At 46.6% G+C, this 23,790-nt stretch overlaps 1 protein-coding gene across 1 annotated transcript; it reads left to right on the top strand.

The window, feature by feature from the left end:
* The first annotated feature begins 17,487 nt into the window (after nt 1-17,487).
* On the top strand, nt 17,488-18,882 carry GJC3 (gap junction protein gamma 3). The gene has a single exon (XM_029220699.1). It carries the CDS (start codon nt 17,488-17,490, stop codon nt 18,310-18,312), a length of 825 nt encoding a protein of 274 aa, XP_029076532.1. The 3' UTR covers nt 18,313-18,882.
* The last annotated feature ends 4,908 nt before the right edge of the window (nt 18,883-23,790 follow it).

The following is a 23,790-nucleotide window of genomic DNA, read 5'->3' on the forward strand; positions in this document are numbered from 1 at the left end:
ATCCTAGGAGAGGGTGGGCACAGAAAATAGAGGAAGGTCCATGCATTAATCGTGAAAGGCAAACCGAGTTATCAAAAAAAAAAAACACTTCTGCATCTCAAAGGCTTAAAATAAAGGTGTGTTTCTCACTTACTTCACAGTTAGTGACTGAGACATATGGCCCCGCCTAGATGTCCGGGGCCTGGGGACTGAGGCCATCCTGTGTATCCAGGAGGACAATGGATTGGCTTGGTGGACACACAGCATCGTCTCTGCCACAGTCCAGGCCCGGGCTTCCATCAAGGGAAGCTGAGACAGGAAGCCCGTGTGCAATGTGACGGCCTGCAGAGGTGGGGCTGCAGGAAGTGGCTCAGAGAAAAAACCTGGGATGCAGACTTGAGTGGTCCCTTCCCCCCAACAGCTCATATCCAGCCCATCAGCAAACCCAGTGCTCGCAGATCCATCAGCAAGTCCTGTAGGCTTGATCTCCGGGATATATCCTAATCTGGCTGCTTACTACCTTCTCCACTGCTGCCACTCTGGTCCAAGCCCTTCACTGGGGCCTGGATCTGTTTTCCTGATCTCCCTTCTTGCATCACTGTGGTCAGCTCACACAGCAGCCGAAGGGCTATTTTAAAAACTTAAATCAAATCATATTGCCACCTTGGCTAAAACCCACCAGAGTTCCATTTGCAATAGAAACTCCTTTCCAAGGCCTACAAAGTCTTAGGTGATCTGGTTTCAACATCTTCTCTTAGGGCTTTCCTCTTGTTCACAATGGTCCAGCCCCACTGGTCTTTATTCTGTCTTTCAAACACCTAGATGTTTCCTTCCCCAGGACTTGGCATTTGCTGTGCCCTCTGCCCCAAATGCTCTTCCCTCAGATAGTCCCAGCTTTGATTTCTTTACTTTTCTTTCTCTTTCTTTTCACTTGGGAAGGAAAAAAAAAAAAAAGAGCCTCAGTGATGGGTGGTCTGGGATCTCTTGTGACACCCTCAGATGATGTACAGATAGGCTTCACTCAAACTTCTTCTTGAAATCTCCCCTGATATTTCTACCTGAAAGAAATCTCAGCATGAAAAGAGTGCATGTTGGAATTGGTTATCATGGAAGCGGTCGTGGGAGGAGGTGAGATTGCAGCTGGACCTTAACAGTGAGGGTTGTTTCAGTAAGCAGAATTGGGGTAACCTCCACGCAGGAAGGGGCTGTACCTACCTTGTTCTACTGGGTCTCCAGTGCTTTTTAGAGTACCAAGCAGAAAACAGATACTCAATATAGAATTCTTGAATGAATTCACCACTAAATGAACAAAGGAAAGGGAGTGAAAACACTAAAAATGTGTGATGACGACAAACAACAAGGTCTATTTGGCTGGAACAGCCAGTTCTAGTGAGAAACGAGGTTGAAAATCAGCATTCAGCTGAATTGAAGAGAGCATTCGCAGAGAATGTATTTAAGTCCTATACCCGGTTGGTGTCTCCTGCCTAATTCGGAGCATGGCATCCCTCCAATCCAGCTGGTGAACGATCCCCAGAGAAATCCTCCATAGAGAGCCGAGGTAGTACTTAGGGACTGGGGAACTGTTGAGAAGGAGATAATTTGTGGCAACGAGCCTCTCCTGGCGGCAGGGACATCCTCAGATTGCACCGGAAGTTGGTCCTGCCCGCAGGGAATCTGTTGGTGGGTCTTTGCTGGGTGGGCAGGAGGTGACCATGGCAGGACCCACATTTGGCTCTCTGGACCCCTTCTTCCTCCCTGCTGTGCCCAGTCGATGCCCATGGCCCCGCCCTCGGGTTGCTTCCCTTGTCAGGACCTTGCCACCTTCACATCTCAACTGTCTCACACCCGACTGGTCAGGAACAATCTTTTTTTTTTTTTTTTTTTGCGGTGCGCGGGCCTCTCACTGTTGTGGCCTCTCCCGTTGCGGAGCACAGGCTCCGGACGCGCAGGCCCAGCGGCCATGGCTCACGGGCCCAGCCGCTCCGCAGTGTGTGGGATCTTCCCGGACCGGGGCACGAACCCGTGTCCCCTGCATCGGCAGGCGGACTCTCAACCACTGCGCCACCAGGGAAGCCCAGGAACAATCTTTTTAACCTCTTCTTGGCAAGCTGTCTTAGGCTTCCCCTGAAATCTGTACCCCTCCAGGAAGTTTCTCTGGGTGTCCGAGTGGCTCTGTGCCCTCTCTTTTTCCCCACACCTGGCCAGGACTCAGGTCTTCTGAGGTTTTCTCCCCCTTGCCCATCTCTCCTGTTGTAAGTGGGGCAGATCTCACATTGCCTCAGCCCTGGACTGTTTACGTGGACTGTTCACGTGGACTCTGCGTCTCCTCGTTGATCTGAAACTTTTCTCCTGTCACGTGTTATTCTTTATTTGTTCAAAGGTCAGAAGTTGTTTTGAAATATCACTGGCTGTGTTACTTCCTTCTGAGTTATTTGGTTCTTCTTCCATGACTAATTATTAAAGACAGCATTTCCACGTATTGTCCACCAAATACAGGGTAAGAAAAAAATACTACCATAAGTGAGAATTATAGAACCATGGGGCTTATCCAGGCCAGTGTCTCCCTGGGGAGCTCAGGACAAGGACAGAATCCAGACTTAGGCCCTTTTCTTGAGTCCCAGGAGTGGGCTGACAATGTCCTTCCCTGTCCCCAACCTTGTCATGAACCTACAGCTTTTGAGAGTACTTTTGGTGGGTTAAGCAGGATTCTGAGGAACATTGTTCCACACCTCTAAGCCTTCCTCCTTCTCTTCCACTGAGTCATGCACCCTCTATGTCCCCTTTCCTCAAGGCTTCTTGGCCCTTCTTTTGCTCAATGCTGATGAGTAGAACATAAGAAGAAGTGAACACTTAGTTCAGGTAGTAGGTGATCCCTCTGAGCATCTCAGGGCACTCCTCCTCCAGGCAGGCCTCAGCCACTTCACTGAACTGCTCTCCAATTCCCACTTCTGATGGGTGTCTGGGGCTGCAGGGTCCAAAGGGACTCAGGCTGGGATTTCTTTGTTGAACATGATGAATCTGTCCATTGTAGGCATACCTCCTGAGTGCTACCCTGCTTTGTTTTTTTATTTGTGTTTTTACTCCAGAGCTTTCAACCCAACATTCCCTGGAAGGTGTGAGACCCTGAATGTATGGCCTCCTGGACCCTGTACACAGTCAGGTGGTCTGGCTTCATTTCCTGCTTCATTCACAACATCACTTCCATCTCTGTTTTTTAAAAACTTTAATGTTTCATTTTTATCATTTTATCCTATAAAGCTATAAAAGCAGTTGAGGCTTGAGCCACATTTTTTAAAATTAATTTTTATTGGAGTATAGTTGTTTTACAGTGTTCTGTTAGTTTCTGCTGTACAGCAAAGTGTGAGCCACATTTTTTGTTTTAAATAAATTTCCACACAGTTACTTCCAATTACATGACCTTTTCGCAATTCTTTCCTTTTTCTGTTAATTATGTTCCAGTAAAAATTCTTTGCTTAAGACCATAAGTATTTTTTTCCAGTGCTTGGTTTATGCAAAAAAGTAATATGGTTTCCAAAATATTTTTTCTTTATATTTCACGTGATGAGTTTTCTTATCTTTTAGCTGGTTATTTTGTAGATACTTACCTCCATGTCTCTAAATAAAATGCTTTCTTGATATTTCATTATAAAGTCAATATCCTGGAAGATGATGACTTACCTTCATCCTTTCCCAGCCTCCACCACCACACACGTCCATTTCCCATCATCCATCCTCCCAACATAAATACCTTATATGAGAATTTAGGTTAGAGCATCATTATTTTCATTATTATGACTCTGTAATATATTCACACCTCTGCTGTGTAGTAAACTATAATCATTTCACTTTCTCACACAACTTTTTATTTTCAGTGGAGCTAATAGTTATTACTTTTCGATGTTCTTATTCAACTGCAAGCTTCTCACCAGTCATATTAATCTCATCACAAGACATTCAGAAATCTCGGGTTTAGACAGGTTGCTCTCCACACTTGGGATCTCCCTTCATCATCCTCATCTTCGGAATTCCATCTCTTACCTGTGTGGCACCTTCTATGTCCCCTATACCACATATATATTCTTCTCTTAGTTTACTTTTTCATTTCGACGGAGCACATTATCAAGAAGCTTCTGGAGGTAAATTTTTAGAGTGCTTGTATATCTGAAAATGTCTGTATTATACCCTCACACTTGAGTGACAGTTTGGCTAGGTATAGAAGTTTAGGTTAGAAATTATTTTCTTCAGAAGTTGAGGCATCTCTCTGTTATCTTCTGGCTTTCATTGGTACACTTGAAATGTCTGGAGACATTCTGATTTCTGATTCTTTAGTATGTGACCTGTTTTTTTTTTGTCCCCTCTGGAAGCTTGTAAAACAATTTATTTTTTTCTCTAGCATTTTGGAATGCAAGATATGAGTCTATTCCTCCTCAATTCTTTCTTTAGGGAACTCCTATTGTGTAGCTGTTGAACCTGCCAGCCAGGTTAATTTTTTTAAATCTCTTTTCTCCTACTTTCTATTTCTTTTTTTTTTTTACTATAGTTTCTGGGAAATTTCTTCAACCCCCCCCCCCATGAGGGGCTACAGAAACAGAATGACCCATTGCTCTGTTCCTGTGCCTCATGGACCACCTGGAGCTTTCCAGGGCCAGTGAGAGGGGCTGGAGGGGGATGTCCAATGACGGGAGAACCCTCCCTCCCCTTGGTGGAGGGGGATCCCCAAGAGACAGGGGGACCCTGAGCCACACCTCACCAACCATATGGCTGAGGAGGAGGAGGGGGAGGGCCAAGGGGGCAGCAAGAAGAGCAGTCAATCCTCTTGGCTATGCCTGGCCAGGAGAGCACTGAGTCACCACACTGATCACCGCAAGCGAGGATGTTCCTCTGCTTAATTCATCTGGAAAGCCCAGCTACAAAGACAGGTGCTTTCCCCGCTCCCCAGCCTGATCTGAGAAACAGAGGGGGGCGTCCAGGTTGCTGGGCGTCCAGGTTGCTGGACACCAGCTGCCACCCTCACTGCCCTGGGGTGCTGTGGATTGGAGGGGGCACCTCACAGGTTCTCCCCGCAACCTCCAAACTCACACAGAAGGGTAGGGCTGTGGGCTGCTATAGCCCAGAATCCTGAACCCGTCCTGCGTCCCATGCCCATGAGAGCAACCAGAGATCAGTGTGTGAGCATCATTCTGATGCAGTCCTGCCTCACCAGCAGGAGCAATCAGCTCGTGTGGACAGTGGGCCAATCTGGCATAGAGGTGGGGGTTGGGGACAAGGAGCTGGGGAGGGTGCTGTTGGGAGGGGCAATCTGCCATGGGTTTTGAACTCGCTGCACGTTCTGGGCGTCTCAACAATGCAAAGTCCTGTGTTATCTTTACCCAGGCTGTTTCTCAGGGTACTGCACGGAGCCACCTCCAGGGATGAGGTATTGATCCCCTCTGGAAAAAGATCAGGCTTGTGCCAGCTCGCTGTCATTCCCCAAGCTCTGTGTTCCCTCCAAGCCTACCACCTGGGTCCGGTGGAGTCACTGTCTGGGATTTAGGGGCCATGCTGCTTGCTGTGCCATAATTATCAGTTCTTTGTCTGTGTTCCAGAGCTGTCCTGTCTTCTGTCACATCCATGAAACATAACAGGCTAATTTATTGGCTTGCAGGTAGGGTTCAATTCCAGAGTCTGACAAGCACCTGCCCCAGGGGATGGTCTCACGCCCCTCCCCTGCCTGCATCTGATTCTCCGCTGGCAGTGTGTGTTGGGGGTACTTTGTGTGCTAAGCTGATCAACCCATCTGTGTGCACCCCAGCCATGGATATGTCAGTGCACTCTTAGGAAACCAGGTCCACCGTTCCAGGGAAAACAGTCAGGATGATCCAGCCCTCACTGCCGGCCTCCTGGAACTCCTGTGGGGGACACCACACACCTTCACTTTAGTAAGGTCCAAACCCGACATTGACACTTGGGTTGGTGTTTCTTAGACTCTTAGAGGTAATATCCCGTTTAGCCACAAGAGGAGCCTATCAGTGGGCTGGGAGAGGAAAATCAGCTCGGTGGGCACTCCTGAGTCGGCTGAATATAATCTCTTTCTTTCTTTTCTCATTGAAATGTAGTTAATGTAAAAAGTACTGGTTTATATTTTTGTGACCTTCAGATTGTCACGCAATGATGGGCCCAGGACTAGCTTATCTCCCTCCTCTCCAGGTCACATAGTATCCACGGCCCAGTGCTGTCGAATCCGATTCTCTGGAGAGATTTTTTTTTTTTTTGCTGTACGCGGGCCTCTCACTGTTGTGGACTCTCCCGTTGCGGAGCACAGGCTCCGGACGCGCAGGCTCAGCGGCCATGGCTCACGGGCCCAGCCGCTCCGCGGCATGTGGGATCTTCCCGGACCGGGGGACGAACCCGTGTCCCCTGCAGCGGCAGGCGGACTCTCAACCACTGCGCCACCAGGGAAGCCTGCTTTTCTTTTTGTTCTGACACTTTCCTTCTACTGACTGTAACTGAGCAGGGCCCTATGAGGCCTTTCCAGAATAACACCCCCCCACCACCATGTCCTCTGCCTGCCTTTTGTCTGTAGAAAAACTTTACTCAACGAATAAATTTAATCAGAGAAGTGAGAAAATGCAGAAAGAAAGAAAAACAGTCAAGCAAGACAAACTAATAATACTTTAGCCATTAAACAAAGTCAAGGACCTTTAGCTCTTCCTCGAGGGCTATAGATAATATTCTGAGCCATGTCCTTTGAGCTGTTTTGCAGATACTGAAACCCCCTCCAGGTGGAAGAAGTTAACCGCGTGCTGACCACACAGGTAGACCCTAGACCAGTTGGAACCAGAAGGTTGGTGATGCTGACTCCCCATGACCTCACCACCGACCAATCAGAAGAATGTCCACGAGTTGACCACGCCCTGCTCCTAGAACACTGTGGGACTCCTCACTAACCCCTCCAGGGAGGGACACAGTTTTGAGGGCATTAGCCCGCTCTGGCCCCCTTTGCCTGGCAAAGCAATAAAGCTATTCTTTTCTACTTCACCCAAAACTCTGTCTCTGAGATTTAACCCGGCACTGGTGTACAGATGCCCAATTTCGGCAACACGACTCCTTCTCAATCCTCGTTCCTGGTGGTGTCTCTCTCTCCCAAAGCAGATAGACACATCCAGCTGTGGAAAGAGGGAGGGAGGGAGGGAAGAAAGATTTCTCTTCCCATCACCATGAGGGTACAGAGATGCTCCCCAGCCTTGGGTGACCCCTGCACCCCAGGCACCCTGCTGCTCCAGGTCCTGGCACTTTTCGTCAACATATGGCTGTGGGAGAAGCCTGGTCTCATCTGCTGGGAGGAGGGGAGACAAAGAGGGCCTTGTTTGGTGGAATAAAGAAGTGGGAGGAGAGTTCTCTTGACCCTTGGGGGCTTCTTTCCTGGCACCAATCCTCAGAAACTTACTGTGAAAGAGAAGTTTGTCTTGGTGCTTTAGGGTCCTGTCAGAAGCTTAGAAATAATTAGGCAGAAGCCCCCTCCCCCAGGCTCCAGCACCAACCTTAACCTCCTGCCCTGATACCCACACTGACCCAGGCACTGTGGACATTTATAAATGGAGCCATTGAGGAATCAGGAGAAATCCAGGCAACTTTGAAAAATGTGCCTATTCTCCGAGTCCTATGTATCTCCCCACTTCCCACCCCCATTACAGACAATTAGTCAAGGACTTTGGTCACTGCGGCCGGACTGTCTGCATAGCCCCGAATGGCGGGCTCACAGTTCTCTGTTTCCAAGGAGGTGATCACATGCCGTCAGCAAAGAGGTGCTGTAGGCACCTGACTCAGTGGCTCCTCCTTGAGAGGGGGAAAGAGTTGGACCCTAGATTCACCCTTGGTTCCCATCCTGCCTCTTCTACTTACTGCCTGAGTGGCCTTCACAAGTGATTCAACCTTTCTGAAACTTGTTTTGTTGCTAGTCACCTAACTTTGTTATTAGGTGTATAAATGCTTAGGATTTGATGAACTGACCCCTTTATAATACCGGAATGACCTCTTTATCCCTGGTAATATTTTTGCTATGAAACCTAATTTGATATTAATATAGTCCCTCAAGCTTTCTTTTTTTTAAAATTTATTTTACTTTATTTGTTTATTTTTGGCTGTGTTGGGTCTTTGTTGCTGTGCGCGGGCTTTCTCTAGTTGTGGTGAGCGGGGGCTACTCTTCGTTGCGGTGCACGGGCTTCTCATTGTGGTGGCTTCTCTTGTTGTGGAGCACGGGCTCTAGGTGCGTGGGCTTCAGTAGTTGTGGCACATGGTCTCAGTAGTTGTGGCTCATGGGCTCTAGAGAGCAGGATCAGTAGTTGTGGCGCACGGGTTTAGTTGCTCTGCGGCATGTGGGATCTTCCTGGACCAGAGCTCAAACCTGTGTTCCCTGCATTGGCAGGCAGATTCTCAACCACTGTGCCACCAGGGAAGCCCTCAAGCTTTCTTTTGATTAGTGTTAGCTAAGTATATTTTTCCATCCTTTTACTTTTAAACTATGTGTGAATTTATATTTACGGTGAGTTATTGGCGGGACTGCCTGCCACCTTCTTATAAAGAACCCTGTGATTTCATTGGACACACCCAGACAATCCATGGAAATCTCCGCATCTCGGGATCCTTAACTTTTTTTTTTTTTTCCTGCCACACCTAGCGGCATGCAGGATCTTATTTCCCCAATCAGGGATTGAACCCATGCCCTCTGCAGTGGAAGCGCAGAGTCCTAACCACTGGACGGCCAAGGAAGTCCCACGATATCCTTAACCACATTCGCAAAGTCCCTTTTTCATATAAGGCAACATTCACAGGTTCTGGGGATTGGGATGTGCATATCTTGGGGGGCATTACCCAGTCTACTCTAGGCAAGAAAAGGAGGCACAAATGGCCCCCAAACATATAAAAAGTAGATCAACATCATTAATATTCAGAAAAATGCAACTTAAAATCAAACGGTCATGATCACAGAAAACTGTTAGGCATTGCCTTATAGGATTGGGTACATTCTATCTAACATTAGTCTACATTCTGGTAATTCCTCAAAGATGAAAACTCTAAAGAAAATCTTGCATGGGTGCAGATATAGAAATGTATGAGAAATGTGCATAACAATATTGATGAAATAGCAAAACTGAGAAACAACCCAAATATCATCAATATTAGAACATATAAATCATTGTGGTTTATTTAAACAATGAAGAACTACACAGCAGTGAAAATTAATGGACTTCAACTGCATGTATGAGCATTACTTACATTCATACTCATGTTAACATGTATGAGTCTAAAAATATATAATACAGAGGCAAAAAGGAAGTCACAGAACTGTATAATTCTACCACATATATAAAAAGTAAAAACAGGCAACATTAAAAACAGATTTTAAACAAAGTAGATATGTGTTAAAAGTATAAAAAGATAAAGGTATGATAAATATATATTTTAGGAAGATGGATACCCTGGAGGGTTGGGAGAAGGAGATTTTTTTAAAGGGGCAAACACATCATTAAAAACTCTACAAATAACAAATGCTGGAGAGGGTGTGGAGAAAAGGTAACCCTCCTGCACTGTTGGTGGGACTGTAAATTGGTGCAGCCACTATGGAAAACAGTATTGAGGTTTCTCAGGAAACTAAAAGTAGAACTACCATATGACCTATCAATTCCACTCCTAGGTATATAGTAAAAAAAAAAAAAAAGAAAAAATGAAAACACTAATTCGAAAAGATACATGCACCCCAGTGTTCGTAGCAGTATTATTTACAATAGCCAAGATATGGAAGCAACCTAAGTGTCCATTAACAGATGAATGGACAAAGAAAATGTGACACACACACACACACACACACACACACACACACACACACACACTATGGAATACTACTCAGCCATAAAAAAGAATAAGATTTTGCCATCTGTAACAACATGGATGGACCTGGAGGGTATTATTCTAAGTGAAATAACTCAGACAGAGAAAGACAAATACTGTATGATATCACTTACATGTGGAATCTAAAAAATACAACAAACTAATGAATCTAACAAAAAAGAAACAGATTCACAGATATAGAGAAAAAACTAGTGGTTACCAGTGGGGAGAGGGAAGGGGCGGAGGGGCAAGAGAGGGGTAGGGGATTGAGAGGCACAAACTACTACATATAAAATAAATAATCTACAAGAATATATCTTACAACACAGGAAATATAGTCAATATTTTATAGTAACTATAAATGGAATATAACCTTTAAAAATTGTGAATCACTATGTTGTATAATATCGTACATCAACTATACCTCAATAAAAAAAAAAGAAGGAAAAAAAGAGAGCTTACCCCTAGACAGTTCCCTAGTAGAAGAAATACTAAAGGTTGTACCTCAAGAAGAAAATTTAGTGCACCTATGTTCATAGCCCATTATTCACAATAGCCAAGAGGTGGAAACACCCCAAATGTCCATCAATGGACGAATGGATAAGCAAAATGTGGCACATACATACACACAATGGAATATCATCTAACCTTAAAAAGGAATGAAGTTCTGGGCTTCCCTGGTGGCGCAGTGGTTGAGAATCTGCCTGCTAATGCTAGGGGACACGGGTTCGAGCCCTAGTCTGGGAGGATCCCACATGCCGCGGAGCAACTAGGCCCGAGAGCCACAACTACTGAGCATGTGCGTCCGGAGCCTGTGCTCTGCAACAAGAGAGGCTGCAATAGTGAGAGGCCTGCGCACCGCGATGAAGAGTGGCCCCCGCTTGCCACAACTAGAGAAAGCCCTCCCACAGAAATGAAGACCCAACACAGCAAAAATAAATAAATTTTTAGAAAAAGGAATGAAGTTCTGATAGATGTTACAACACGAATGAACCTTGAAGAGATCACGCTAAGGAAAATAAGTCAGTCACAATGTTCTATGATTCCACTGATATGAGAGGTTTAAAGTAGTCAAATTCATAGAAACAGAAAATAGAATGATGGTTGCCAGGGTCTGAGGGCAGGTAGAAATGGGTACAAAGTTTCAGTTTTGCAAGATGAAAGAGTTCTGGAAATCCACTGAAAAACAACAATGTGAATATATTTAACACTACTAAAATGAACACAGAAATGGTTAAGACCACGGTCACCAAGAAAAAAAAAAAGAGAGAGAAAGAAGGAGAAAAAGATTTAATCCGGAGGAAGGCATAAAATTGAAGAAGCAACACTGAGCAAAGAAACTGGTAAACATGTTGGTAAATCTAAATAAGAATTGAATTAAATATTGTCTGCAACGCAGGGAATGCATTAGAGGTGGACACGTCTAGAAACAGTGACACTAGGGTGACATTTTGGTAATTCAGTCTTTTTTTGTTTTTTGTAAATTTCCTTCTTTCTTTATTTTTGGCTGCATTCAGTCTTCATTGCTGCGAGCGGGGGCTACTCTTCATTGCAGTGTGTGGGCTTCTCATTGCAGTGGCTTCTCCTGTTGTGGAGCACGGGCTCTAGAGCGCGGGCTCAGTTGTTGTGGCACATGGGCTTAGTTGCTCCTCGGCATGTGGGATCTTCCCAGACCAGGGCTCGAACCCATGTCCCCTGCGTTGGCAGGTGGATTCTTAACCACTGTGCCACCAGGGAAGTCCCGGTAACTCAGTCTGGAACTAAGGCACCTTCTTAATTCATGGGACAGAAATCTGTACAACCAGTAGAATGGTAAGATGTGTTCAATGAAGGAGAAGTTGTCAGTGATGACACCTAAGTTTTTGCTTGGAATCCAGGGTTGGTGGCATAGCTAGTCATTAAGATGGAGAAAATGCCAGCAGAGGATTTTTATTTTCTTGAAGGTATGAAATTATAGTGGATTTACCATCAAAAGGTCTTTAAAGGCTGGTAATTTGAAATATGATGAGGCTAAGAGTACAGTAGTGTTTAGGGGTTTGCTATCTGCAGCCAGATTGCTTTTTCAGATCCCATCTCCTTTACTCACTAGCTGGTCAACCTTTTACAAGTTACTTAACTTCTCCATTCTTCATTTCTCTCCTCTGTAAGAGGGCAGTAACAGTAGTTACTTCATAAAGTTGTTACGAAGTGTGAATTAATAACCATTTAGCACTTAGAATATCCATCATTTATTAAGCAACTAAATAGACGTTGGTGTAACAAGGTATTGGAAATTTGGACGGGGATTTCAAGATGGAATATTTTAGAAAATAGAACACATATGACATTCTAAAGTGATTTGTTAGTCTAAAATGCAATATTTCAAAGGAAAACCAAATAAATAAGTTATGTCGCTCGAACTCTACACCCACGTCCAAGTTGTATAAAATGGCAGAGCTGTTGGAAATTAGAGGGAGAGAGGATTAACTCTGGAGGGAAAGAGATGCCTTGGAAAGAGATGTGCTATTAGTTCTCCCAAGGGAAGGCGGTGAGGGTGCTGCCTCCTGTATCTCATGCCTAGTGAGAGGGACTCCAGTGTGTTGATTCCCGACTGATAAATCAAAAAGGCAGGAGATAGGATATCCAGCAGATGAACGGAAGGAGATGTGGCTGTGTTGGAAATGGCCTGTATGCCCAGAGTTTCTTGGCCCTAAGGATGCATCCATATTTCCTGTGTACCAGATGTGAACAGGAAAGAGCCAGTGAGAGATTTCTACGTCTAGCTGAATAGTATCCCCTGGAGGAGTGAACAGGCTTCAAAGGTAAAAAATCATCCATTTGGCAAACTGTCAAAAAGATCAAATCACTTAAAAGATGAAGACTATTGAGGTGGACTTGAACTTCTCTACAACAATGTTAAATGCTAGAAAATAGTGGAATGATGCTCCAGATCTCCACAGGGCCAGTATCTGGAACTCAGGTGCTGCAATCTTCCCTGGGCCTGGTGGAGAGGGGCTGGGCTCCCTGAGTTGCAGAGAGCCCGTTTCTCCCAGCCAAGAAGAGAGGATGTCCAGAGGTAAATGTGTGGAATTCTTTTCTGTTGTTGCCTGCAAGTCCCTATATTGAAAACATGCCGAAGCCTTTGCCCCCCCTTCAGATGATCTGAGAATCCCCATTTCAGTTCACTTAGAAGACAGAGCCCTCACCCTCGACAACAGAGGGTTATTCTCCAGAGCCCATTCTTTAGCAGCTGGGCTGCCTGCCCCTCTGGCTGCAATTCTTTGACCCTGCGCTAAGGCTGCCAGGAAAGACAAGGGGCGGCGGGGGGGGGGGGGGGGGGAAGGAGTGGGTGGAGGCTTGGAGGCAGGGCCTGGGGGAGAGCTGGGACCCTGCGGGCTCCAGCCTGAGGGCTCTTACCTCTGCCTCTTTCCCCCGCTGTTGGTGCTTCTGCTTGAAGCTGCCAGGTGAGTGCCAGGGCAGAGCAAAGCTGGGCTGGCACAGGGCCTGGGGTAGTGGTGGTGGGGACTGCCTGGGGCTCTGGGCTGTGCATCTGCCATCTGCAACTCTAATGCACACGCCCATGGCCTGGGGATTATTATTAAAATTCAGACTTGACTTGCTAAGCCTGGGATGTGGCCTGAGGTTCTGCACCCCTGGTGATGACAGGGCTGCTGCACCATGGACCGTGCTTTAGTAAAAGATCTAGAATGTTTTCTAGGCCAGGTGGGGTGAGCTGGAAGCAGGGAGCTGCTCTAGTGCTGGCCTCAGTGGACGTCCTTCCTTCACGCCTTAACTCTCTGAGGTGGATTCTGCCGCCCACAGTATCCTGAAATTTTTCTCCCAAAGAACAAGAGATGCTTATAAAAATTCTTAACAGAATTGCTATGGAATTTTAAAAAATCTGTTTACGTATTCGAAAATCCCCTCAAACTCTGGGTTTTCCTCCTTCTCCCAACTCTTGAGCTCATAGGAACTGCTTCTAAAATCTTGACAGGGCTCAGATCCTGCCAGCCCCCTCCAGAATAAATTGATTTGCAAACTCTTTCTCCCCTTGGAGAAACAGTGGTCCCTTGAATTTTCTCAACAATGCTGAGCCCTCAGCTCCCTAGGTCTCGAAGTTTGGCCTGGGGTCTCTGGCCCCCTGTGGGCAAAGCTGCAGATGTGTTTGTGGGAGGAGGACGCGGGTCTCAGAGAACGAGAGGGGTGGGCTGGGGACGGCTGGAACAGATGGGGAGACCACTGGGTCCCAGGAAAGCAGGGGAGGAGGGAGGACGGACAGCTGTGTTTGAGCTTCGGTTTATAGGAAACTCCCTTTGGTCTGCAGACTTGGGGAGATGGAGCAGGATATTTATTGTCTGCACCCTCCAGGAGGCCCTGGAATGTGTGTTGAATAAGCATTGTTTTGGTTATAACAGCCGCGGGGCAAAGGGCAGGAAGGGTGCTCCAAACCAAGGGATCTCAAGCAAGCCCTCTTGCCCTGCTTTTTCTGTTCTCTCCCTTCCAAATCCCCAAAGCTCCGTGGTGAGCCCTGGAGACCTCAGTTCGGTTCTGAGAGCCTCTCAGAGGACATCTGGGTGTCTGGCTACAGGTCTGGGGTGGGCACGGGAAAGAAGAACCGGAGAGAGGGCTTCAGGAAGCTACTCAAACTCCCGACACTTGGAATATGCCAGGGCTGCTCTGTGTTAAATTCCAGGTCTGCTGGGGATGTGCTGGCAAAATGTGTAGACAGTGCTGGGCCTGCACTTGGAAATGAGACGAGGCGGAGAGCTTGACTTGAGAATTTACCAAGTTAACATTTAGTCTGGTGACTCGCCAGGAGGGCCAGGGCAGAAACCCCCAGAGCCCAGGGCTCTCCCCCAACCCGAAGTGCTGGGACCCTTTGAATTTAAGAGGTGGGAGAGGCTGCAGGCATCCGCACGGGAGGATGTACAACCAGCCTGGAAATGGGCTGATTATCATGCCCTACAAAAGCCCTCTGAGATGCTCTGGCGCAGACATCTTGCTTTACAGAGCTGGCAACTGAAGCCAAGAGTGGAGAGGTGATGGACCAGTGCTACCCTAAAGCAGTGGTTCTCAACCAGGGGTGATTTTGACCCCAGGGGACACTTAGCATTACCTGGAGACAGTTGTGGGTGGGAGGGGAGAAGTATGCTACTGGCATCTAGTGGATAGAGGCCAGGAATGCTGCTAAACATCTTACAAAGCGTGGGACCCCACCCCTGCTATCCCTAAACAAAAATTATCAGTCCCCAAGCATCAACAGTGCCAAGGTTGAGAAACCCAGGACCAGCCTTGAAACTTGCTGTGGAGCTCAGTTTTCACCAAACAAAACTGAAACATTTATGGAGAAACCACTTCTTTCCTAGACACTTCACGAAGTGCTTTCTCACCAATACGTAAGCTAGTGACTTTGTTTTACTGTTGTCTTGATTTCCAAATTAGAAACAGATTTTGTTCCTTATCTATTTATCTTTTTTTTTTTTTTCTGTACCCGGGCCTCTCACTGCTGCGGCCTCTCCCGCTGCGGAGCACAGGCTCCGGACGCTCAGGCCCAGGGGCCACGGCCCACGAGCCCAGCTGCTCTGCAGCACGCGGGATTCTCCCGGACCAGGGCACGAACCTGCGTCCCCTGCATCGGCAGGCGGACCCTCAACCACTGCGCCACCAGGGAAGCCCTATCTTTTATTATTTTCAATTATTCATCTTCTTCCTTTGAATTCTGGGAGAATTATCCAATGTGCTTTCTGGCATCCTGATCTAATTTCCCCCAGAATCTGTCCTATTGCCTGCAAAGATCAAGCTGATGATCTTTCTTCTACTCTATTTATAGTGGGTGTACACATGTAAAGATCCATTGACTCTCATTTTTGAGGAGTCTTAGGGATGAGAAGGGATAAATCTTTATCTTCAATATGCCATCTTTAATCATGGGACCAATTCTGCATCTTTCTAGAGACTGGAAATAAATTTCTTCTAAAAATTTTAACCCAATTTTATAGAAAAGAATTTTCAGCAGCCTGACGTACTTCTAAGTTTTCACAGTCTATGAAGGAAGAAGAAAGACAGGGACTGAGGGGCAGGCAGAGGTTCAGACTCTGATTCTTAGTGGCTCAAATATGGTTTCTCACAGTTGGTGGATGGTGACATAATTCTCTGGTCAACTGAGGCCCTTAGAACTGTCCCTTGGAAGCATCTCAATCCGTCTCTTTTGATTGCACAAAAGTGACCATTCTGCCTAAGTTTTGGCATGTGGTCCATTCTTATCTGTAGTTTATAACACTAATACTCATTTAAGATTGTTTTGTGCATCTCTCTGGGTATTATAATTGGGAAGCCGACGTGAGATAAATTAGGCTTGTCTCACTTGCTGCCATGTTAACTTAGAAATTCAAGTTATTATTATTAGACTTAACAGGAAGAAACCTAAGCAAGTTCAAGGTCAGGGCAGAAACAAGGATGGTCTGAATTACAGAAAAGATAATTAGGGGGTCAAATTCTTGAGGAAGCTGGAAGGAGTGCCCCAGGGACACAGAGTTGAAAGGGAGGGCAGCCTTGCACAAGTGGAAAGACACTTCTTTCTCTGAGATGCTACAGCAGGACGTGACTGTGAAGATACGAGAAGGAGGAGCTTCAGGGTTTCACACTAACGAGTCTATTTTCTCTGGAATAAGAGCTTTGCGTGGTCTTCTGAGAGTGAGGGGAACCAGGTATGTAAGAGTTTGGGCTGAAGGGGAAGGGCTAGGAAGAGAAGCTTGGCGTTGAGCAGGGCTGCTGAGGGGGACAGAGAAGATGGCAAACTGGGCTTGTAGCATGACGGCATTTTGTCCAGAGAACAGAAGAATTTCTGAAGCCTGTCCTTGACCATGGTCACCTCTCACCACGAGGGAGATGTAAACCCAAGGAGCAATGACAAAGCAGAGTTGAATTTTGAATTTTGATCCAGTCACCTCTGGCATTGGCCCAAACACCATTATGTTTAACCAGTAGATTCTGCTGGGTTTTCTTCAAAGTATTCTCCTTTCCTAAGCTGGTTAGGTCTGAAGAACATCAGACTAGAGCAAGCCTTGACATTCACTTTGTTCACTGGATCCCCACCGAGCCCCTTAACCTAACCTCACCTCAGTCTCACCACTGTGATGGGGGCCAGACTGACATACCTGTGAGCACCTGGGGCCCTGAAGCCAGAGAATGCAATGCACACCCCTCCCAGGGGCAGCACTGATTTCGTTCAGGTGACACTGACAGTAGCACCAGACCTAGCAGCCATCACCTAGGGAAGCAATGGTCTTCAGAGGACTCGGGTCTCTGACTATTTAGCCTTTGGGAAGCAGGAGCGGGAGGGAGGGAAAGAGAGAGACAAAGACTGACCCTGGCCTCCCCGCAGGCCTAGAGTTCCTCTCCCCTCCAGCAGTACAGGAGGGGGGACAGAAGAGAAAGCCACACCCACACTCACTCACTATTAATATTCTACATAGATAATTCAGTTAACTATAAAGAGGTGCCCTCCGGTCGTGGTATTTGATCAGCCAGGTCCTAGGAGAGGAGCAAGGAAGCCTGCCTTAGTCACCGTTGGATTGGGAGTGAAGAGCTGGCCTGGCACTTCTCCCACTGGACAGTGAGCATTACACCTACACTCACTACTGTCCTCTGCTCCCTAACAGGATGTGCGGCAGGTTCCTGAGGCGGCTGGTGGTGGAGGAGAGCCGGCACTCCACCCCCGTGGGGCGCCTCCTGCTTCCCGTGCTCCTGGGGTTCCGCCTCATGCTGCTGGCCGCCAGTGGGACGGGGGTCTACGGCGATGAGCAGAGCGAGTTCGTGTGTCACACGCAGCAGCTGGGCTGCAAGGCTGCCTGCTACGATGCCTTCCACCCTCTCTCCCCGCTGCGCTTCTGGGCCTTCCAGGTCACCCTGGTGGCTGTACCCAGTGCCCTCTACATGGGTTTCACTCTGTATCATGTGATCTGGCACTGGGAGGAATCTGAAAAGGTGAAGAAGGAAGAGGAGACCCTGATCCGCCAAGGGGAGAAAAGCAGAGATGCCTTGGGGCCTGGAAGCCCCAGGGTGCTCTGGGCCTATGTGGCACAGCTGGGGGTGCGACTGGCCCTTGAAGGGGCAGCTTTGGGGGGGCAATACCATCTGTACGGGTTCAAGATGCCCAGCTCCTTTGCGTGTCGTCGAGAGCCTTGCCTTGGTAGTATAAGCTGTAATCTGTCTCGCCCCTCTGAGAAGACCATCTTCCTGAAGACCATGTTTGGGGTCACTGGGCTCTGTCTCTTGTTCACGCTTTTGGAGCTTGTGCTCCTGGGCCTGGGGAGATGGTGGAAGATCTGGAAGCACAAATCTCCCTCTTCTAACTACTTCCCAACTTCAGAGAGCGCCCAAAGACACAAGGAACCGACTGATTACTTCCCAGTGGTGGAAACAAAAGAACGGTTTGCAGAAGCAGGTGAGAGGGGCACTGATGTCCCTCTTTCTACCTGTCCATGATGTATGGGTCCTGATGATCCCCCACGGCAAGCCCCTCACCCTCCTGGAAGTACAACTCCCACAAGTTACAAAGTAGAAAACCAGGTTCTACGCAGAGGTGTCCTAACCACTCATCCCACCCCATCACCCAGCTGCATCCCCATCAACTGGATGGTTCCTTCCAATGAACCAGGACCCAAGTGCTCAGTTGATTGTACCTCCTGCCCTTCCATTTAGGTCTCTTCCCACTTAGGAAAAGGCTGAGCTTCTGCTTGATCCTCTACTTTGCAGAATTATGAAGACACCTGGCTCACCTCTGAAGGAAACCCTCTGACTGCATCCTTGTCCGAACATCCAGTGAGTGGGGTGCCTATCTCCATGGTAAATTAAAGGCTGTTGAAGCATATCCAAGAGCCTTGGGGGGCCACGGTGTCTGAAGCTTTTCCTTGGAGATCTCCTGCTTGTGCCTCCTCACCAGAATTCCCTGGTGTCAGCATCACAATTTTCATGGGCTTGGTTCCAGAGTCAGCCAGCAGAAACCTCCATAAAACCGTGCCTCTCTGTCCTGCGCAATAAATAGTGACCACTGTTGCTGGCATTACTGTTGCTGAGGACAATCCTCTTTCCTGTCTCGATGAGTCTACTCCTCTTTCCTGCTGTCCACATCTCTGCTCCCCCCACCTTTAAAATCTTGTAACCTATAAATGCATCCAGCCCTGCAATATATGTCATATTCAGAAACTCTGGCTTTCCAAGCATATGTAACCCAGGGTCCTTTAATATATAGATTCAATGTATTCAAACACTCAGCCACACTGTTCTGGAAGATTCCTGTGAATTCAGAGGCTTACATACCCTGGACCACTGACAGATCTGATTTCTGCTCAGTCCTCATTCTCTGCCTTGTACGTTGCAGCTGCTCCATTGTTTCATATGGGGGGGGAGGGGCCAAGTCGTTACTTTTTAAACTCATACTTCTCAGTATCACACAGAAAAGACAGCAGAGTTTTATTGCTGATTCAGGGCTGACAGTAAGGGACATTTATATCACAGTGTGATTCAGCAGATGATCTAATGCTGAATATCAGGCTTCTCTTTTCTTGTGTCTCTCAGTCATTTCTGTCCAAAAGCATCCCAGCCTCCCACCTTTTCTGCAGAAACACTTCCCTTCTCAGTTCTTCCTTGCCCTCAAATTCTCAACAAAGAGCAGTTTCCAGGTTTGGTTGTATCCTCTGAATCTCAGATGATCCCCAAGTAAATTAGGAAGGCTCATTCCTAAGGAAAGATACTTGATTCCCCAAAGACACTTTGGCAACAACTAGCAAAGTAACAGTTTTCTTTCTGCTACAGTGTTTCATAAAGAATCCCGTATCTAGCATAGCCAGAGCCCAGCCAAGTGACCAAGGACAGAAAAAAAGCAAATGTCATCATTCTGAATTCCTCCTTGATGGTGTCCCTTTTAAAATAGCTTTATTTTTTAATTAATTTATTTTAAATAAATTTATTTATTTATAGCTGCGTTAGGTCTTTGTTGCTGTGCGCAGGCTTTCTTTAGTTGCTGTGAGCGGGGTCTACTCTTTGCTGTGGTGCGCAGGCTTCTCATTGCGGTGGCTTCTCTTGTTGCGGAGCATGGGCTCTAGGCACGCGGGCTTCAGTAGTTGTGGCGCACGGGCTTAGTTGCTCCATGGCATGTGAGATCTTCCCAGACCAGGGCTCGAACCCGTGTCCCCTGCATTGGCAGGCGGATTCTTAACCACTGCCCCACCAGGGAAGTCCCTAAAATAGCTTTATTGACATATGGTTCACACACCCTATAATTCACCCATTAAAAGTATATAATTCAATGGCTTTTAATAAATTTATTTATTTATGGCTGCGCTGGGTCTTTGTTGCTGTGCGTGGACTTTCTAGTTGTGGCGAGCAGGGGGTACTCTTCGTTGTGTGCGGACTTCTCATTGCAGTGTCTCTTGTTGTGGAGCACGGGCTCTAGGCACGCGGGCTTCAGTAGTTGTGGCATGCGGGCTCTAGAACACAGGCTCTGTAGTTGTGGCACACGGGCTTAGTTGCTCCATGGCATGTGGGATCTTCCCGGGCCAGGGCTCGAACCCGTGTCCCCTCCACTGGCAGGCGGATTCTTAACCACTGCGCCACCTGGGAAACCCTGAATGGCTTTTAGTATAGTCAGAGTTGTGTATCCATTGACACAATTTTAGAAAATTTTCAACAATTCAAAAAGAAACCCTATAGTGCTTAGCTGTTACCCGCAAATCCCCACGCCCCCAAACATAAGCAACCACTAATCTACTTTCTGTCTCTACAGATTTTCCTAGGCTGGGCTTTTCATACAAATGGAATCATACAGTATGTGGTCTTTTGTGACTGGCTTCTTTCACTTAGCATCATGTTATCAAGGTTCATCCATGTTGTAGCATGTATCAGTACCTCATTCCTTTTATGATTATTATTTCATTGTATGGCTATACCACATTTTATTTACTCATCTTTCAGCTGGACATTTGGATTGTTTCCACTTTTGGGCTATTCTGAGTAATGGTGCTACGAACATTCATGTACTAGTTTCTGTTTATGTTTTCAGTTCTCTTGGGTAAATACCTAGGAGTGAAGTTGCTGGGGCATATGGTAACACTTTAAATATTTGAGGAACTGCCAACCTTTTTCCCACAGCAGCTGTACTATTTACTATTTCACATTCCCAGCAGCAATGTACAAATGGATTCCAATTTAATCTGCATCCTTGCCAACACTTGGTATTTTGTTTTTATTTTTCTGTTTGTTTGATTTTTAAATTCTAGCCATCCTAGTGGGTGAAGTGATATTTCATTGTGGTTTTGATTTGCATTTCCCTAATGACTAATGATGTTGAGCATCTTTTCATGAGCTTATTGGCCATTTGTAGAGCTTCTCTGGGGAAATGTCTACTCAAATCTTTGTCCATTTTAAAATTGGGCTGTTTGTATTTTTATTGTTGAGTTCTCCATATATTCTGGATACTGGATCCTTATCAGACTTAAGGATCTGATATTCCAAATATTTTCTCCCATTCAGTGGGTGGTCTTTCACTTTATTGAGTGTCCTTTGATGCACAAAAGGTTTTAACTTTGATGAAATCCAGTTTATCAATTTTTTCTTTTGTTGCTTATGATTTTGGTGTTATAGTTAAGAAACCATTGCCTAATCCATGACTATGAAGATTAGACCTATGTTTCCTTCTAAAAATTTTATAGTTTTAGCTTTACATTTAGGTCTTTGATTTTGAATTAATTTTTGTATATGGTATGAGATAAGGGTCCAACTTCATTCTTTTGCATGGAGATATCCAGTTGTCCCAGCACCATTTGTTGAAAGGCCTATTTTCCCTACATATAATGGCTTTGGCACCACTGTTGAAAATCAACTGCTTGTAGATGTATGGCATTGTTTTTGTACTCTCAATTCGATTCCATTGATCTACGTGTCTATCCTTATAGCAGTACCATGTTTTGATTGCTGCAGCTTTGTAATAACGTTTGAAATTGGGAAGTGTGAGTACCCCTAGTTTGTTCTTCTTTTTCAAGATTGTTTGGCCAATTGGGATCCCCTGGAATTCCATATGAATAAAATTGTAAATCAGGGAGCCTCAATATTTTCAGTAAAGCAGGATGTTCATTTCAGGAGCATGGCAGGATTGAAGACACAAAGACATTAAGGAGATATAGTTCAATACAAAGGCAGACATACAGATACAAAGACACTCACACCACAGATACTCATGGCAAACATCAGTAACTGATAAGAGCACCTCATTCTGCTTGGTCCATATTTAAGACTCAAGATTCCTTCTCTCTCTCTCTCTTTTTTTTTTTCTCTTTTGGCCGCACCGTGTGGCTTGCGAGACGTGGGATCTTAGTTCCCCCAACCAGGGACCAGGGATTGAACCCGGGTCCCCTGCAGTAGTAGCACAGAGTCCTAACCACTGGACTGCCAGGGAATGCCCTCAGATTCCTTCTCAAGATAGTATTCCAATTTACAAGGAAAACGCAGCTATCTGTTGTAAACATTTAAAGACATTCTGTGGAACTTTCACCAAAACCCCAAAATAGTGATCTCAGGAACCCCCTTTCCAAATCATTTAATCATACATTCAGTGACCACTTACAGAGCATATTACAGGAAAGGTGGTATATGATTTTGGGACACAGGAAGAATTAAAAATTTCTTTCATAAGAAAAGGAATAGAGGGAAGAATAAAAAACCAAGCACCTCAGAAACACAAGCTCAAAAATCCACTGATGAGGAACAGATAATTCCCTGAAACAGGCAAGCACACTGCTTGTTGAAAACCTCAATGGATGTGCCTTGGGATAGCAAAACGGTTGCCATCTTCAAGTTGGGTACCAAAAAGCAATGCATCTGTGCTTCTGAATCTTAACTTAAAACACCTGATTTCCTTCCCACCACTCTCCCGATGCTATAAGTTTTTTCACAATGCCCTCAGAAAAACTACAGCTTCAGCTCCACTCTCCAGGTACTGCTCTCACAACCTGGTGTTGACCTTCTCAGGTAGGACGGTCAGGAACTGCTCCAGCACCAGCAGCTACAGGATCTGCTCCTTCCTAGCATATAGGATGACAGCCGCTCATAGCAGATCACCCAGAGCTGGCTTAGAGCATCCTTTAGCCCACAGTCCTCCTCCGCACTGAATCACCTAAAATACTGGTGGGAAGTCTCAAACCTGGGGAAGACCATCTAACCCTAGATTCTTTCCCCTAACTTAATTATTAGACCCTCTATCTGCACTGGGTGAGTGAGGCCCCTGCTCTAAGAATGGGCTTCCTCTACCTGGTGTGTCTCTTGTGCTGGGGAAGAAAGAGAGGGAAATCAGAGTGCAGAGTGATCAGACAGCTCCCCACTAGGTCGTGGGGCTAAACACTCCCTTCCCTGGTCGCCTCGTAGAAAACTGGCTCTCCAGTTCGCCTGAATCCTCGAACTCCAGGAGAGCTTGTGGGCTTCGAGTTGGTGGGCTTCGTGTGGGGAGCCAGAAATCCTGCCTTTCTAGAAACTCAACTAGACCTTGGGGTTGGAGGACAAGAACGGCTTCCTCTCCTGGAGAATGAGGCTGAAAGAAAAAGGAGAGACTTCAAGAAGAGCCAGCCTACGGGGCACGGCGCCTCCTTAACCGCACTCCAGGCCTGGCCGCACAGATGCGCCTCGTTCTTCTGGCCCTTCTGCCGCTAGGCTGCTGCCCGCCTGGAACGCCCTTCTGGGCAGCAGCTCGCCTAGGACTCCAGAGCCTAAATCTTCCGGAGCGGACGGCGAACATTGACCTCATCCCGCCAACCTCAAGGCCAGACGAAGTTAATGAGCACCTGACCCTTCCGCTTCACCAGCAGCTGCTGCAGCTGCGCAGTCGTCGCATTCCGGCGCGTCCCCCGAACTACGGGCTCCTCGAGGCCTCTCTAGGCTTCTTGGGGGACTTCCGCATCTCTACTGTTCGTCCAG

This window comes from Monodon monoceros, unplaced genomic scaffold (genome assembly GCF_005190385.1).
Source record: "Monodon monoceros isolate NGI ecotype Baffin Bay Population unplaced genomic scaffold, NGI_Narwhal_1 Super_Scaffold_13, whole genome shotgun sequence".
Classification (NCBI taxonomy): Eukaryota; Metazoa; Chordata; class Mammalia; order Artiodactyla; family Monodontidae; genus Monodon; species Monodon monoceros.